This window comes from Lepeophtheirus salmonis, chromosome 2, assembly GCF_016086655.4.
Source record: "Lepeophtheirus salmonis chromosome 2, UVic_Lsal_1.4, whole genome shotgun sequence".
NCBI lineage: Eukaryota > Metazoa > Arthropoda > Copepoda > Siphonostomatoida > Caligidae > Lepeophtheirus > Lepeophtheirus salmonis.
The window spans coordinates 15,952,432-15,967,343 of NC_052132.2; the positions used below are offsets into that span (position 1 = coordinate 15,952,432).

Sequence of the window (14,912 nt, forward strand, 5' to 3'; positions counted from 1 at the left end):
TCAAACACCACAGGGATTGATAGGAGAAGGCTTGCGTAGTTGAGGAAGACCCTGGTGGAGACCAAGGATCCCAGGGAGGCTCAAGGAGCAATGTTACAACTGGGTGTCCAAGGGTATTATGCCTCTTAGCTCCCTCAATATAAATCCAATTGATTATTTTCTCTGGGGCTTCCTTGAGTGAAAGGTCCACAGAGGTCCTCCCACAGGGAGTCATTTCTTCAAATTATGCAGCAAAAATCTTAATTTTTGTAATTAAAAAAAAAATCTAAAAACAATCTGAGCCCCTTCCCTGAAAAATATCAAAGAATTTATGTAAAATCCTGTCAATCCCCCTGTCACACCACCAATTATCCTTGTTGGGCTCCATCGTCATTGAATGCAAGCTGCCAAGATCCGAATCGGGGCCGTTATTGAGGCTAAGGAATGCTACATTGAGTGAGAAATATTTTCAATATTTGTATCTGCTTCTCAGTTCTTGTTTATTGAATCCTTCTTAAAAAATGATCATTTATGGTAATTTAAAGTCAATACATCATAACCGTCTGATTTTGTTGTTATACTCTGAATATAATAATGGGGTATCATAACTCATGTCACAAATTTGAATAATAGGCCTGTAATTGACTCAGTCAAATATAGCTATCTATAAATCATTGGCCGGTATATAATCTAAGAATGGAGTAAAAGTAAGTTATTTTCTTGATTTTTGTTCAATTTTGTTTGCACGTATACAATATACACTACACAATCTACATTGATTCATTATAGATTTGCAACTCTACCTGCAGGATTAACATCAATGCCTTTTTGTTTTCAATTCATTTGTTGGATTAAAATGGGTTTAATTGCTTCACCTCGTGAAGAAAAGATCTTTTATTTAAAATCCTGACCTTGAAAGAAAATAGAATAACTTTCATTCCTTGAGAGTTGTAGGGTCCTTATTTGTTCAAATATATATGTATATTCGTTCCTTGATGGAACGAATGGAGATTTGAGCCTCGTTACTCTGGACTCAGGACATTTTCTTTTTATTTCATTTATATATATGTATACTTAAATACATCAACTTGTATGAACATGGAATATAATGCTTCATAGGTGTACAATTATGATAAAGACTACTCCTATCCATTCCTGGGCGCACGCTCCTACCACAGCGTCAACCACCTGAGCATTCTCCAGGAAAGCTTCTGCCGTGCGAGGGTTTTACCTTCTTAGACGAAAAATAATAATAATAAAATTCCTTTCATAAAAAAAAACCATCAGAATAAGTCAGTTCTTGCAAAGACGTTGTCGCTATCGAGGGGCTGGCGTCATATTATTTCCATTAATCAAATCTTACTTCCCCTCAGTTCTTGGTGATTCAGTGAGGAGGATTGAGTGTGTTGTGGTAGTGATAGCCAAAATTTGGCGAAATCCTTCCTCAAGTGAAAAGAAAAAAAAACAAAAAAACATTAAGAAATATAAAAATCCTTGCACACTTATATAAAACAAAAATCCGCAAGATTCAAACGACCTTGAATAGCCTTATAAAAGTAGATATATATATATTATTATTTTTAGTGGTGTGAGGCGTTAGAACCATTGGAAAATAGTGCCGACATGCATCGGGATGCTCTGTACGGGGTAAGTCATTCTTAAAATGAAAGTAGAAAATCCATAATTTCCCTCTTATTTTCATTCCCTTTCTTTTCCATTTTTAATTTAACCAAAAATTTCTTTTCAACGTATGACGGTTTTTGAAATATATATTTTTGTATGTAACTACACAATGAAAATCCATCTTATACCGTATGGTTATAACAACACATGATTTTTCTATATCCATATAGCGTACGGGAGCATCAGACCTATACTCTAAAATGTCTCGCTCTGGGATGCAGGACTTGAGAGGAGGTGATGATCTTGATGAATTTACGGATGATGAAGCCACTCCACTCACGGAACCTATCTATAATGGAAGGTACGGATTTGTTTTGTTTTTTCATATATTTTTTTTTTCCTTTGACAACGATTTCAAGGTTCTCCCTTTCGAATAAAATATATATCTATATGTGTATATGAGAAGGTAGTTGAAGGAGGAGGAACTCCTCCTTCAAATACATTTAAAGAAAAGGGCCCCACCCGTCCAAGAATTATAGAAGCAGGAGCAAGAGGTTTATAATGCGACTTGCAGTTCTCTGTTTTGTAGCACTCTCAGATAAAAAAGTTCAAACAAAGGGCTACAAATGAGAGCCTTTTAAGAATCTGATAAGATAATATCGCATTCCCCCCACAGAATTAAGGGAAATCCCAGCAATCTTTTAAGAGGGGGAGAGGAACACGCCCAACGCGAGTATTTCTAATATGATTGACGACCTATGTAGGTCCCTCATTCAGAAACAACAACAAAACACATTTGGGGTCCATAATGTACCTGTTGTGTACAGGATGCAACTTGGATAATCACACTGTACAAGTTGCAAAACATTGTCTGAAAGCCTTATTTAACTTCATTTGGATCTATTGAAATTAATAGATTATTAAATATTTATGAATTACATAACTGGTTCTTTTTGATGTGCCAAAGAACACTTTTGTATATTTTAGTATTCCATCACACTCACTCCAAGTGCTCTAAATCATTTATTCAAAACTTATTCATCACATTTTTTGGTTGCAACTTTTGTACCCAATAAAACTAAGGATACAACACCAAAAGATTGAACCGAAGAAATAAGGGGTTAAATATTATTATATATAATCTCTTATTTTTTTCGGAACATTTTAAAATGATTCATAAAAATATCTACCCATATCCAAATTTATTCATATTATCTCCATATTAATCCTCCAAATTACCGAATTGGTTAGCCTTCATACAATAAAAATCAATTTGCTATGTATATATTAAATATTCCTATATCAACAACTAAATATTCCTTATTATTTTCTTCAATTATAATTATCTACCTATACTTATTATTTAGGTAATAATATAACATTAAAATCCTTGACTTTTAATAAAGATTGATTGCTATGATTATCGTTGTTGTGGGCTTAATGAATACGTGTATACGATCAATGAGGTGATTTTGTTTGTGTGTGTGTGTGTGTGTTTTGGAGAGGGTTGATTCGTAAAGTCTAAAATAAAAGAAACTTACAAGCCAGATGATGCAGTAATATATTTACAAAAATGCTACAACACTTTCATTTTTAATTTACTGTTAGGAGTATGTATTTGTAGTGCTGTGTGAATCCTTAGTTATTCGGTCCAGTCAAGTCCATTCTTCAGATCGTTCCTATCAGTCTTTAGCACTGGCCATTAGACGGTGAGTCCTTCGGACTCTCAGTAATAGAACTGATCAAAAAGAAGAAATAAATTTGAGTAACGTCATCAAAGACGGAACTTTTTGGGATGGAACTGGACCAGGCCGAGACAGAAATGGTTTGAACCGCAGTTTTTAGTCTTAAATGAGGACTGTTACGCCACTATGTATTAGGACCATGAATTTATAACTGTAAAAAAATATGACCGACGGTTATGTTTTTAAAAAAAACCCGAAATTTTACGTGGTCACCCTGAGAATTTGAAGCATGTTTGTGAGAAGAGCAGTTTAGCTGTTATCACTTATTTTAGATAAGCTGCAAGCCCCCTATGAAAGTAAAGAAATAAACACAAACTGATTTGGCCTTTTTTCATGTTTATATTCGGCGGAGAGGTTGCGATATACTATACAGACAATGACGTGCATTTTTCCTCATCATTGTTCTGAACGTTGATTGGTTGAATTCAAATTAGCTCTTTTTAGCAATGAAAAATTCCTATCAATGATTGAATAAACAATATTCAATAGTTGGTAAGAATTGTTTATCCGCAATCAACTGATTTCGGGTCATTTTCCTGTTTCTTTTTGTATAAAAGGTTACATGATACAATTAAGCTAATGGCCTACGAACATAATTGAATCTAACTGCCAACAATATTTATTTGTCAAAAATATCTTTAGGTTTTTAGTATTAATACTCTCTTCTTTGAACAACCGCCACATCAGAATAGTTGTGTGCATATGTAGGAAATACATTTCCAAGGTGAACTGCTAATTCCATATTGTGATTTAATGCGAAGCATATTTATGTGTACATAAAGAGTCATCATTCCCATAAAAAAGTTTTTAAAGTTTTCTTTACTGAAGGTGCTTGTATATGTATATATAACTGTAATCAAATTGTACTTCTCATGATGACATTTCAATTATATCCGAAAAGAAAAATATATTCTTTCTCACAAAGAGATGGATGTTGGTGAACAAATGTCAAAGAATCAAAACATTGGCAATGTCCATTTCCATAAATATATGTCTATATGTATTTACAGGATTTTGGCCAAAAAATTACTCTTCGCTATCATGTGGTTACGTATATTGTATCACGCAATCTTTCGTTTACAATAAATAAAAAAAAGAAAAGGCCAAAAACCAGTTGATTGTGTGCCAATTATGGAATTATTAATTAATACATTTATAATTATTAATCAGGGGCGTCCGCAAGAATCTTTGCTTTTTTACTAGAAAATATAATATTTGAAATTAAAATTAAATTTTTCAATTTTTATACCAAAAATTTTATTAAATTTTCAATTTTTATTCCAAAAATTTAATAATGTATGAATATTTAGAGATTTTTGTAATTAGAAAATTTGACATTGTAATTGTTTTCTCAAAAAGTTTTATATTAGAAATTTAATTTTTCAATTTTTTAGCCAAAAAATTAATTATTTCAACTTTTTTCTAAAAAGTTGATTTTTTGAGTCCATATTTGTTTGCTCTAGTCCAGTAGTTCTGTCTTATAACCGGCTCTTAAGACCTTTGGTCCTTCGGACAGTCAGTAATAGAACTGATTAAGAAAGAAGAAATAAAATTGAGTGACGTCATTAAGGACCGAACTTTATTAGTTTTAGGACTGAACTGGACCGGATCAAGTCTGAACTGGACGAGACTGCTCCCTTCAGCCCTAAATAAGGACCGATACAACTACTCTACTAAAAGAGCTAATTCAATCAATCAACGTTTAGCACACACTCATCGGGAGAAAAGAACATAAATTTTGACAACTGGCCGCAAAATACACAGTGGTTTTTTGTGTTAGGGAAGTAACGCGGTGCTATATGTAAATTATCTTGTTGCATATTTCCAGGACAGTTTACCAAATTATAACCTCATCATGAAATGGAGGATGTCTCCATTAGAAATGCATTCTGCAATTTGATAAAATATACTATAGTATGAATTATAGCTAACTATTACTTATTTATCTACTCTTACATTAGACATATATCCCTACCAATGCCAGAAATATGGGGGATTAATTAAGGATCTTTTTCCTCATAAAAAAATTATCATTTTAAAATTTTTTTTTGGGGATTTCTTTTCTCAAAAAAAATTAATTCATATTTAGACGTAGCTGCAATATATAAACGTAATACAGTTTGAGGTATGGAGTTTTAGGAAGGACATAGTCCAGTCCCTATAGTCAACTGCAGCTTTTTATATAAATCAGTGGCACCTTTAGGATATTCTTCTTCTTCTTTTTTTTCTGCTGTATAAAAATTGTAAAAATATGGGTGGACAGGACGGGGCTCACAAAAAATCTGAGAGGGATAAAGCCTCTTAACTGTGCCAACGATATAAATCAATTATGTGTCTTGATCAAGGGCACCTGAATCACAGGAGCCAAGGAGTCAATGCCTCCCCCTTTTTGAAATATTTATGGTCATCACAATAAAAAATAATTATTATTCTCTAAAAAAGTTTCCAATAAAAAAGATCAATTTCTTCTGTTTAAAAAAGTGTTATTCGTTTAAATTTAGTCTCCCCTGAAAAATTTTAACTCTTAAATTCTAAGAAAAAAATGATTTTTCTGTCAAAAATCCCAACAGCCTAGCCCTCCCATCAAAAAAGAAAATCCTGCAGGAGCTCCTGATGGCGTCACCATGATATAATTTGCACCCCCCTCTTGCTTGAATTTACATTTTGTCGCTGCTCTTGGCTGGACTCTTAGCCAGGGTTTGAAAACATAGTCTAGACCAGAGTGGCAACCTTTATAGGCTGTGTCACCACAAAGGTATTACATTAAATTAAAGTAATATACCAATTTTTAGACGGAGCACCATTTACCAACTGCTGGTCTAGACATGATGAACAACAGATTGTCCACACATTATTCCATGGACCATCACAATTATGTATCATACTTAATAGGAAATTTTATCATTTTGTGAATAAAAACATGAACATAACTAAGATGTCGATATTTGAAGGCCATTATTACATTGAATACATCTTATGTTCATTTAAAAATTACTTTTAATTAATATTATTTAAGTGTCCCAATGAACCTTTCAAAGTTTCAAAAAACCGTGTGGCTAAATGTTTATAAAAGTATGTAGTACTCAGACTCGATTGACTCTGATTTGAATCCATTCTAGGAATGCCTAACATAGTCAAGGACCCTACTTTCAAGTCGGTCTTCTATGGGCGTGTATGATGGTATTCTTCATACATTCTGTTGTTAGACCTTTTTGTCGTATACTTTAAAAAATAATTTTTCTATACGTTGGAAAGGATGCTCATAATTACATTTTGAGTGCGACAACTCCATAAGGGTAGAAATAGATGACAGCACGCCTAACTCTAAATTGGTTTATGTGTGTGTGGAAATAATCCCTGTAGGATTTTAAACAGATTTTCGTAAGATGCGTAACCTTGGTTCTTAGTTATAAATATTCCTTCCACTTTCATTTTTTTTTCGATTGGTTCTACTATTATATTAGTATAATATATAAATATCATGTACATACTTTATTCGGGCCTGTAAGCCAACATTTGATGGTGTAACTTTGCTTCCTTATTGAATACATTTTGAAAAAATTTCCTCAGGCAAGTGGCGTTCATTTTTGTTGTAAGTGCTATAATAATTATTATGTGGCTGTCTTAGATTATGAATATTGTTTCAGAGTGCATATTATGTGTACAAGTTGGTAACTTCTACATGTTGCAACCAAAAAATGAGATGAATAATATGAAATGAAGGATTTACAGTACTTGGGATGACGATAATGTCACTATTGAATCTTCCATGCATGATTGAAATATCAATGGCGTCATTCTTGACTATTTTTGTACAAATGTATAAAATAAAAATATTCTGTTGCACATTATAAGGGGCCCAGTACTTGTGCCTTAAAATTTTGAATGTATTCATCCAAAAATGTGATGTGTATTACTTTAAAACGCGTTGAATGCTTGTTTTCTGTTGGACTGATGATTGAATTACACAGATTCCTCTTATTAGTATTGGTTGTCCAACCATATGTTGTTTTCAAAGATGAATCTTTGTCTTGTTTCTTTTTTTCTTATTATTCTAAATTTATTAATTTTTTTGTCTCTGGTTCAAACGCATTACATTGGGAAATTTAGATAGTATGTATGTATTGAAATTTTGGGCATAATTCTATCATTATTTATTTATATTTTAGGGGAAAATATCCTTGAGGCTAAATAATTTAAGGCAAAAGTACCTATTGCCATTATAGAGGTCAAATGCTCACAGTTTTATACCTTATAAATACATACTAACCATGTAATTTGAATATATCAAAATGAAATGATTGTATCCATTAAATTAAATAATTTTTATGCATTTTAAGAAAAATAAATTTACGAATAAATAAGTTACAACTTCTACAGACCTCGCAACTTATACATAACACATATGTATTATGGCTCTTATGGTTAATCATTTCATCACTATTGTACTTTTTTCTACTTTTGATAGCTATGTAATTAATCGAAATGTAAGTTGTAATGTTCAGAATAGTAAAGTTATGATATGCCATACACCAAAATGTCATCTAGGCAAAATTAACCACTTCAAAAATGTAGGGGGTTGGGGGAAATATCCGGGCACGATTTATTTTAATGTCTAGGTGTATTTGCAATATGAACAATAAACATGTTTATTGATTATTACCGAGTGAGTAGAAGAAATACGTATAAGTCGATTTAAAAGATGTGGGGTCCTTAAAACTCAGGTAGAGTCTATCTTTTTTTTTTCCAACAGTACGTACACACAGAAAAAAAAAATTGTGAAAGTAGAAATATATTTCATTTAACAAAATATCATCTTGCGTAATATTTTTTAAGTTATAGAATAATAACATATGAGAAATTCATCACTCGTACATTTGAAAATTCTCTACGGGGTCCTTTTTGGCCCAAGATTTATATATATATATGTTTGTAGATAGACAGTCCATGTAATATTCTTTATTTTGGTCCTTTACAGCCAGCGCAGCTATATGGAGACCAAAGGATGGGATGTATTCCGTGTACTCCCTCCGGAGCAAGACTCTGGTTCTGAAGCGCTTAATCAAAAATGTTTCAACATTACTATTAAAGTGTTAAAGGTCATAACCTATATCCTCACTTTTTCTGTGGTTCTTTGTGGATGTGTCATATCAAAGGGAGTGACTCTGTTCATGACTTCCCAGATTAAGCCCGGCAAGGGTCTCAAGTACTGTAACCGAGAGTTGGAAAGAGACAAGGAGTATATGTCGGAGATTTCTTTGTTGGAAAGAGTTGCTTGGACTTGGTGTATTTTCTTGGCCTTTGTCGTTCCTGAGCTTGGTACAATGTTTCGATCTGTGAGAATATGTGTCTTTAAATCCTCTAGGAGATGTTCATTTTCGGATTTTATGATAATATGGATTTTCGAATCGATGCACGTTGCTGGATTAGCACTGTTTGTATTTGTTGTTTTGCCGGATTTAGATGTTGTGAAAGGGGCAATGATCACCAATTGCGTTGCGTTCATACCTTCTGTATTAGGTTTGTACAAATCTGTCAAAAATAAAAGAATGAGTAAATTATATTAATTCTACGATCCATTTGTTATAGGACTTGCATCAAGATATAGCAAGGAGTCAAGACGATTTTTAAAGGTTGTTATGGATTTTATTGCAATTGGAGCTCAAGCAACTGGGTTTTTTATCTGGCCATTGGTTGAAGTTTCTCGTGGAAATACACAAGCCTGGACCGTACCTGTATCAATTTTTCTAATATCTGCGGGTTGGTGGGAAAATTATGTGGATCGACGATCTCCTCTTGGACCTGTAAAAGAACTTGGACGCATCAAGGACCGCCTAAAGAAAAATCGATACTTTACATACTCATTCATTTCATGCTGGAAAATAATATTTTTCTTCGCTTGTATGATGCTTTTCTTACAATTGAGTGGAACCAATCCTACACCCCTGATCACCCATGTTTACGACGCCTTTCAACCTCATCCTATTAACATCACTCAAGTTCACCGTAATTTAGTTGGTGGAGCAACTCTTCCTGATATTCCTGGTGCTCAACTTCTGGATGAAATTATCGAAACCCGAGCCGACGGAAAAACTCCATTGATTGTATTGCTCATTCAAATATTTGCATCTTACTTTGCATATATATTTGGAAAATTTGCTTGCAAGATCTGCATCCAAGGATTTTCGTTTGCCTTTCCTGTTAATCTAACTGTTCCTGTTACAATTTCTCTTCTTATCTCCGCTTGTGGTATTCGAAATGATGATCCTTGTTGGTTTAAAGGACATATTCCAGAATACCTTTACTTTGAATGCCCTCAAGGAGACTTTTTGAACGATTTTATTTCAAATCAGCATGCTTGGATTTGGTTGATATGGTTATTATCTCAGACTTGGATCACAGTTCATATTTGGATTCCCCATTGTGAACGTTTGGCTCCGACTGAAAAGATTTTTGTGACACCCATGTACTGCTCTTTTCTAACGGACCAATCTCTTTGTCTTAACCGTAGAAGGGACGATGAGGGTGAAGTGAAGACGGAGGAACTAGAGTTGGATCGAGTTGGTATGGAGGACAATGATATTTCCCAATATTATGAAACTATTTCTATACACACGGAGGGTAGCAACTCAAATACGACAAAAACAAAAACATCTGATTCAATTACGAGAATCTATGCTTGTGCTACTATGTGGCATGAAACCAAATCTGAAATGATGCAAATGATGAAATCCCTCTTCAGAATGGATGAGGATCAATCTGCAAGGAGAGTTGCACAGAAATATCTCAAGGTTGTTGATACGGACTACTATGAATTTGAAAGTAAGACAGTTTATAACATGACCATTAAGTATTTTTAAATAACTTCACTTTTTCCCTTTCTTTAGCTCATATTTTCTTTGATGATGCCTTTGAAATTAGTGATGTTTGTGATGATTGGATGCAAGTGAATCAGTTCGTGCGTATGTTTGTGGAATGTGTTGATGAGGCTGGCTCATACGTTCATCAAACAAATATTAGACTAAGACCTCCTAAAAAGATACCTACTCCATATGGAGGTCGATTGGTATACACGCTTCCAGGAAAAACCAAGATGATTGTTCACATGAAAGACAAAATGAAGATTCGTCACAAAAAGCGTTGGTCTCAATGCATGTACATGTACTATTTGCTTGGACATCGACTTATGGAACTTCCCATCTCTGTGGATCGTAAAGAAATTTTGGCAGAAAATACTTATATTCTAACTCTTGATGGTGACATTGATTTCCAACCTCCTGCTGTAACCTTACTGGTAGATTTAATGAAGAAGAACAGGAATTTGGGAGCTGCTTGCGGACGTATTCACCCCGTTGGATCTGGACCCATGGCTTGGTATCAAATTTTCGAATATGCTATTGGTCATTGGCTTCAAAAAGCAACGGAGCATATGATTGGATGTGTCATGTGTAGTCCTGGATGTTTTTCATTGTTTCGAGGTAAAGCACTTATGGATGATAACGTTATGAGGAGATATACCACAAAATCGGAAGAACCAAGGCATTACGTACAGTACGATCAAGGAGAAGATAGATGGCTTTGCACACTTCTTCTTCAAAGAGGATATCGTGTAGAATACTCAGCCGCTTCAGATGCTTACACTCATTGCCCTGAAGGTTTTAACGAATTTTTCAATCAAAGAAGACGCTGGGTACCATCTACAATTGCGAATATTTTTGATTTACTTTTGGATTATAAGGCGACAGTCAAAATCAACGACAACATTTCTTTACCCTACATTTGGTATCAGGTCATGTTGATGAGTGGAACTATTATTGGACCAGGAACTATATTTCTTATGTTGGTTGGAGCTTTTGTGGCAGCCTTTAGAATTTCAAATTGGATATCTTTTTACTACAATTTGATTCCCATCGTTGTATACACTGTGGTTTGTCTGACTTGTAAATCCAAATGGCAATTGGCTCTTTCTGGAATTTTATCGACATTTTATGCTCTTGTTATGATGGCTGTAATTGTTGGTACTGCATTACAATTGGGGGAGGACGGTGTTGGATCTCCTTCCGCAATGTTTCTTATATCTATGTGTTCATCATTCTTAATTGCTGCATTCCTTCATCCACAAGAATTTTGGTGTATAGTTCCTGGATTAATTTATTTACTCTGCATACCTTCTATGTACTTGCTCCTTATCATTTACTCCATCACAAATTTGAACGTTGTATCCTGGGGAACTCGTGAGGTTCAAGCCAAAAAGACTAAAAAAGAGCTTGAGGCTGAAAAGAAAATGGCTTCTGTTCAGCAAACCAAGGCACGCAAAGAAGGACTTTGGGGGATGCTCATCAACGGAAACGACGGAAATCAAGAAGAAGAAGGTGGAATAGACTTTTCAATTGGTAATGTTCTTAGACTTATGATGTTCACACACAAGAAGGACACTCAGGAAAGAGAACAATTGGTTCGAATTGCAGATTCTTTGGATGTTTTAAATAAGAGATTGGACAATATTGAAGGGTAAAATTTTAATCATCATTTTAAATATTGTATAATACATAACTTCTTATTCAGAAATATGACTGAATCTCATGGTGGACATAAAGGTGAAAGACGGCGTAAATCTTCTCGTCTCTCTGGTCGGGGAGGTACCAACTCTGAGACATTAACTGGAATGTCAGACAATGGGGATGCTGTCGATTTAGAATCACAAGAAGATGAGAGTAGACTCTCCGAGCCCAGCGAAGAAAGAGATGATTTGATCAATCCTTATTGGGTAGAAGACAGGGATATGGGACGTGGGGAAGTAGACTATTTATCTGGAGTTGAAGTACAATTTTGGAAGGACTTGATTGAAAAATATTTGAAACCTCTTGATGCTGACTCTAAGAAAGAGGCCCTTATGGCTCAGGGATTAAAAGAACTCAGAAACAAAGCCGTCTTTTTCTTTGCCATGTTCAATGCACTTTTTGTTCTCATTGTTTTTATGCTAACTCTTCACAAGGATGTCCTTCATATTGATTGGCCTTTTGGAGCAAAAGTGGAAATTTACATCTCAGAAGACGACGAACAGGTATATATATATATACATAGACGTCCGTAGGATTTTTTCTTTTTTTTTGAAGGAGGCTTTGTTTTTTGAATTTTTTGACAAAAAATCCCAAATTAAATTTTTCCATAATAATTTCAAAAATGAAACTAAAAATATTAAATTAAAAAGTAAATTTTTTAGGAAAAAAGTTCAAAATTTTAAAGCTCTTCAAAAAAAAAGAGAAATTACAGGGAGTTACAGCCCCTCCATTCTACCCCCTGCGGACGCCCTGACAGAAGTTTAATCTTCAAAATATAACCATATCACATGTCATTTGTATCATTGTTCACTAGGCAATTGTAGGCGTGGAATATTTACATCTGGAGCCCATTGGTATTGTCCTTGTATTTTTCTTTTTTGCCATTATCTTAATCCAATTCGTTGCAATGTTGTTCCATCGTTTTGGAACAATCTCACATATATTGGCTTCAACGGATTTGAGTTGTTGTGCTAAAAAAGAGGATGTACTCTCAGATGAGGCACTCATTGAAAAAAATGCAGTAGCTATCGTAAAACAGATGCAAAAGCTACGTGGCATAGATGGAGAATATGAAAGTGAATCCAATTCGAGTAATCGTCTAGCACATAGAAGAACAATTCATATGTTGGAGAAAAACCGAAACAAGAAACGAGCTATTGGAACTTTGGATGTTGCATTCAAGAAAAGATTTTTCGCACTTTCTGGCGGTGGAGCTGAGCCTGAAGGTGGAAAACCTAGTCGTAAGAATTAAATAGTTTGAATTGAGTCCATGTTATATTTACAAACATTCTCTTTCAGAAACCCCTATCTTGGGTCACAAATTACCAATGCGGAGAGAGACTCTCAAAGCCTTAGAAAATTGTAGAGATAACGTGATAACAGAAAGAAAGCAATCAAAGATGCAAACCCTTGGGGCTAACAATCCCTACAACAACACAAAAGATAAACATCGTCCTTCAACTAAGCTTACAGGAGACACTGTTGGAGCGATTTTCTCCAATGGAGGAGTGGATAATTTAGGTTATGATGCCAATGCAACAGTAAACAATACATCATCAGCTACTGATGATGATACTTCCTCAACTCCTAGAAATTCTAATAAACTAAGATCATCCATTTCCTGGAAGGACAGAGGTGCCAATGCGGGCCTTGGTGGAGGAATTGTATCTTCCGACCAAAATTCTACATCTGCTGCTTCAAAGATGTAAATCCTCCATAATATTGTCTACTTTCTTCAAGTGTCAGAATAAAATTCATTCGGAAAATGCTCATATCTTACATTTTTAATTATATTTATATGTAACTAGGACTTTAGTTAATTTTTTTTTTTTATGGAAAAAAAAAAAAAATATGATACCTTATATACAAACCAACTTTGGTCAAATCTTCCTATTTTTCATGCAAATACATATCTTTAGAGGATCTTCTTATGCCACATTATTTAGAATTTCTGATGCGTTATGCCCTTCAAAGTACATAACAACTTTAAAACCTTTTTTTACTATATTAAAACTGAGACGTTTTAATTTAAATTTAATTAAATTTATTTAGTTAATATTTGTATATTGTTTTTGTTTGTTTTTTTCCTATTGTTACGATAGGTAACCAATAATTATCAATATTTTTTTTAAAGTAAACATTTACTGCCAATTTTATTCATGTGTGATATGATTATAATGCTCCCTTTATAATATAATATTCAAATTTACCCACCCACGATTTAAAATACTCTTTTTTCAGTATTTTGTATACTTTTTTGTCTGTAAATAAATATAATATAAAATGACAGTTCATACTTATCATTATTCCCTGAATCTTTTTGAATACGGGAAGGACCAAATTTTTAATCAAAGGGGTTGTGATATAATAATCATTCCTAGTGGCGTTGATAGCCCCTTAAGGTAGGGACGTGTCATTATTACTCATAGATTTGAAAATGGTGGAAAGATTTAGTAAGTAGACGTATAAAATAATCAACCATTTTCATACAATATTTTTGAGGCTTCCAAAGTCATTAAGAGCTTATTTTAAACCGAAATAAAATTCCTTCTCTCTTTCTGTATCTCTCTACTTCTCTCTGTCTCTTCGCTCTTACCTTTCTACATCCATCTCACTGTTTCTTCTACCTTCATTCCTTGTTCCTATTCCTTCTATTCAGCCCTGTAACGGGTCAACTTCTGCTAGTATCAGGGGCGTCTGCAGGGGATGGAGGAGTTGTAGCCCCTCTCCCATATGAAGAAATTTTTGAAAAAAATATTGTTGTGGAAGAAAAAATTACGAGGTGAAACAATTGGGAGAAAAAATTTAAAAAACCAAAGACCTTCGGTGCAGATGCATCCGCAGGTGGTGGCTGGAAGAACTGCTGCCCCCCTCCTCCTCAAATATTTAAATTAAAAAAAAAAATCTTCAAATTTTTTACAAAAAAATTAATTTCCTGTGAATAGCTAAGAATTTTCGAAAAAAAATTACAAAAATTTAATATTGGATTGGAACTTTTGATTTT

At 34.0% G+C, this 14,912-nt stretch overlaps 1 protein-coding gene across 1 annotated transcript; it reads left to right on the forward strand.

The window, feature by feature from the left end:
- The first annotated feature begins 1,263 nt into the window (after positions 1-1,263).
- Positions 1,264-14,197, forward strand: kkv (hyaluronan synthase-like protein kkv). The gene is made up of 8 exons (XM_040727714.2): positions 1,264-1,626; positions 1,833-1,963; positions 8,326-8,867; positions 8,937-10,169; positions 10,235-11,858; positions 11,913-12,411; positions 12,723-13,149; positions 13,208-14,197. The coding sequence occupies exons 1-8, from the start codon at positions 1,603-1,605 to the stop codon at positions 13,615-13,617; spliced, it is 4,890 nt and encodes a 1,629-aa protein (XP_040583648.1). The 5' UTR covers positions 1,264-1,602; the 3' UTR covers positions 13,618-14,197.
- Positions 14,198-14,912: the final 715 nt, after the last annotated feature.

Excerpts from the sequence above, each read along its gene's own strand:
- kkv (XM_040727714.2), top strand. The coding sequence starts at position 1,603 with ATGCATCGGGATGCTCTGTACGGG. Across the intron at positions 8,868-8,936 it reads GTTCATACCTTCTGTATTAG|GACTTGCATCAAGATATAGC; the intron begins GTTTGTACAAAT and ends CATTTGTTATAG. Across the intron at positions 13,150-13,207 it reads TGAAGGTGGAAAACCTAGTC|AAACCCCTATCTTGGGTCAC; the intron begins GTAAGAATTAAA and ends ATTCTCTTTCAG.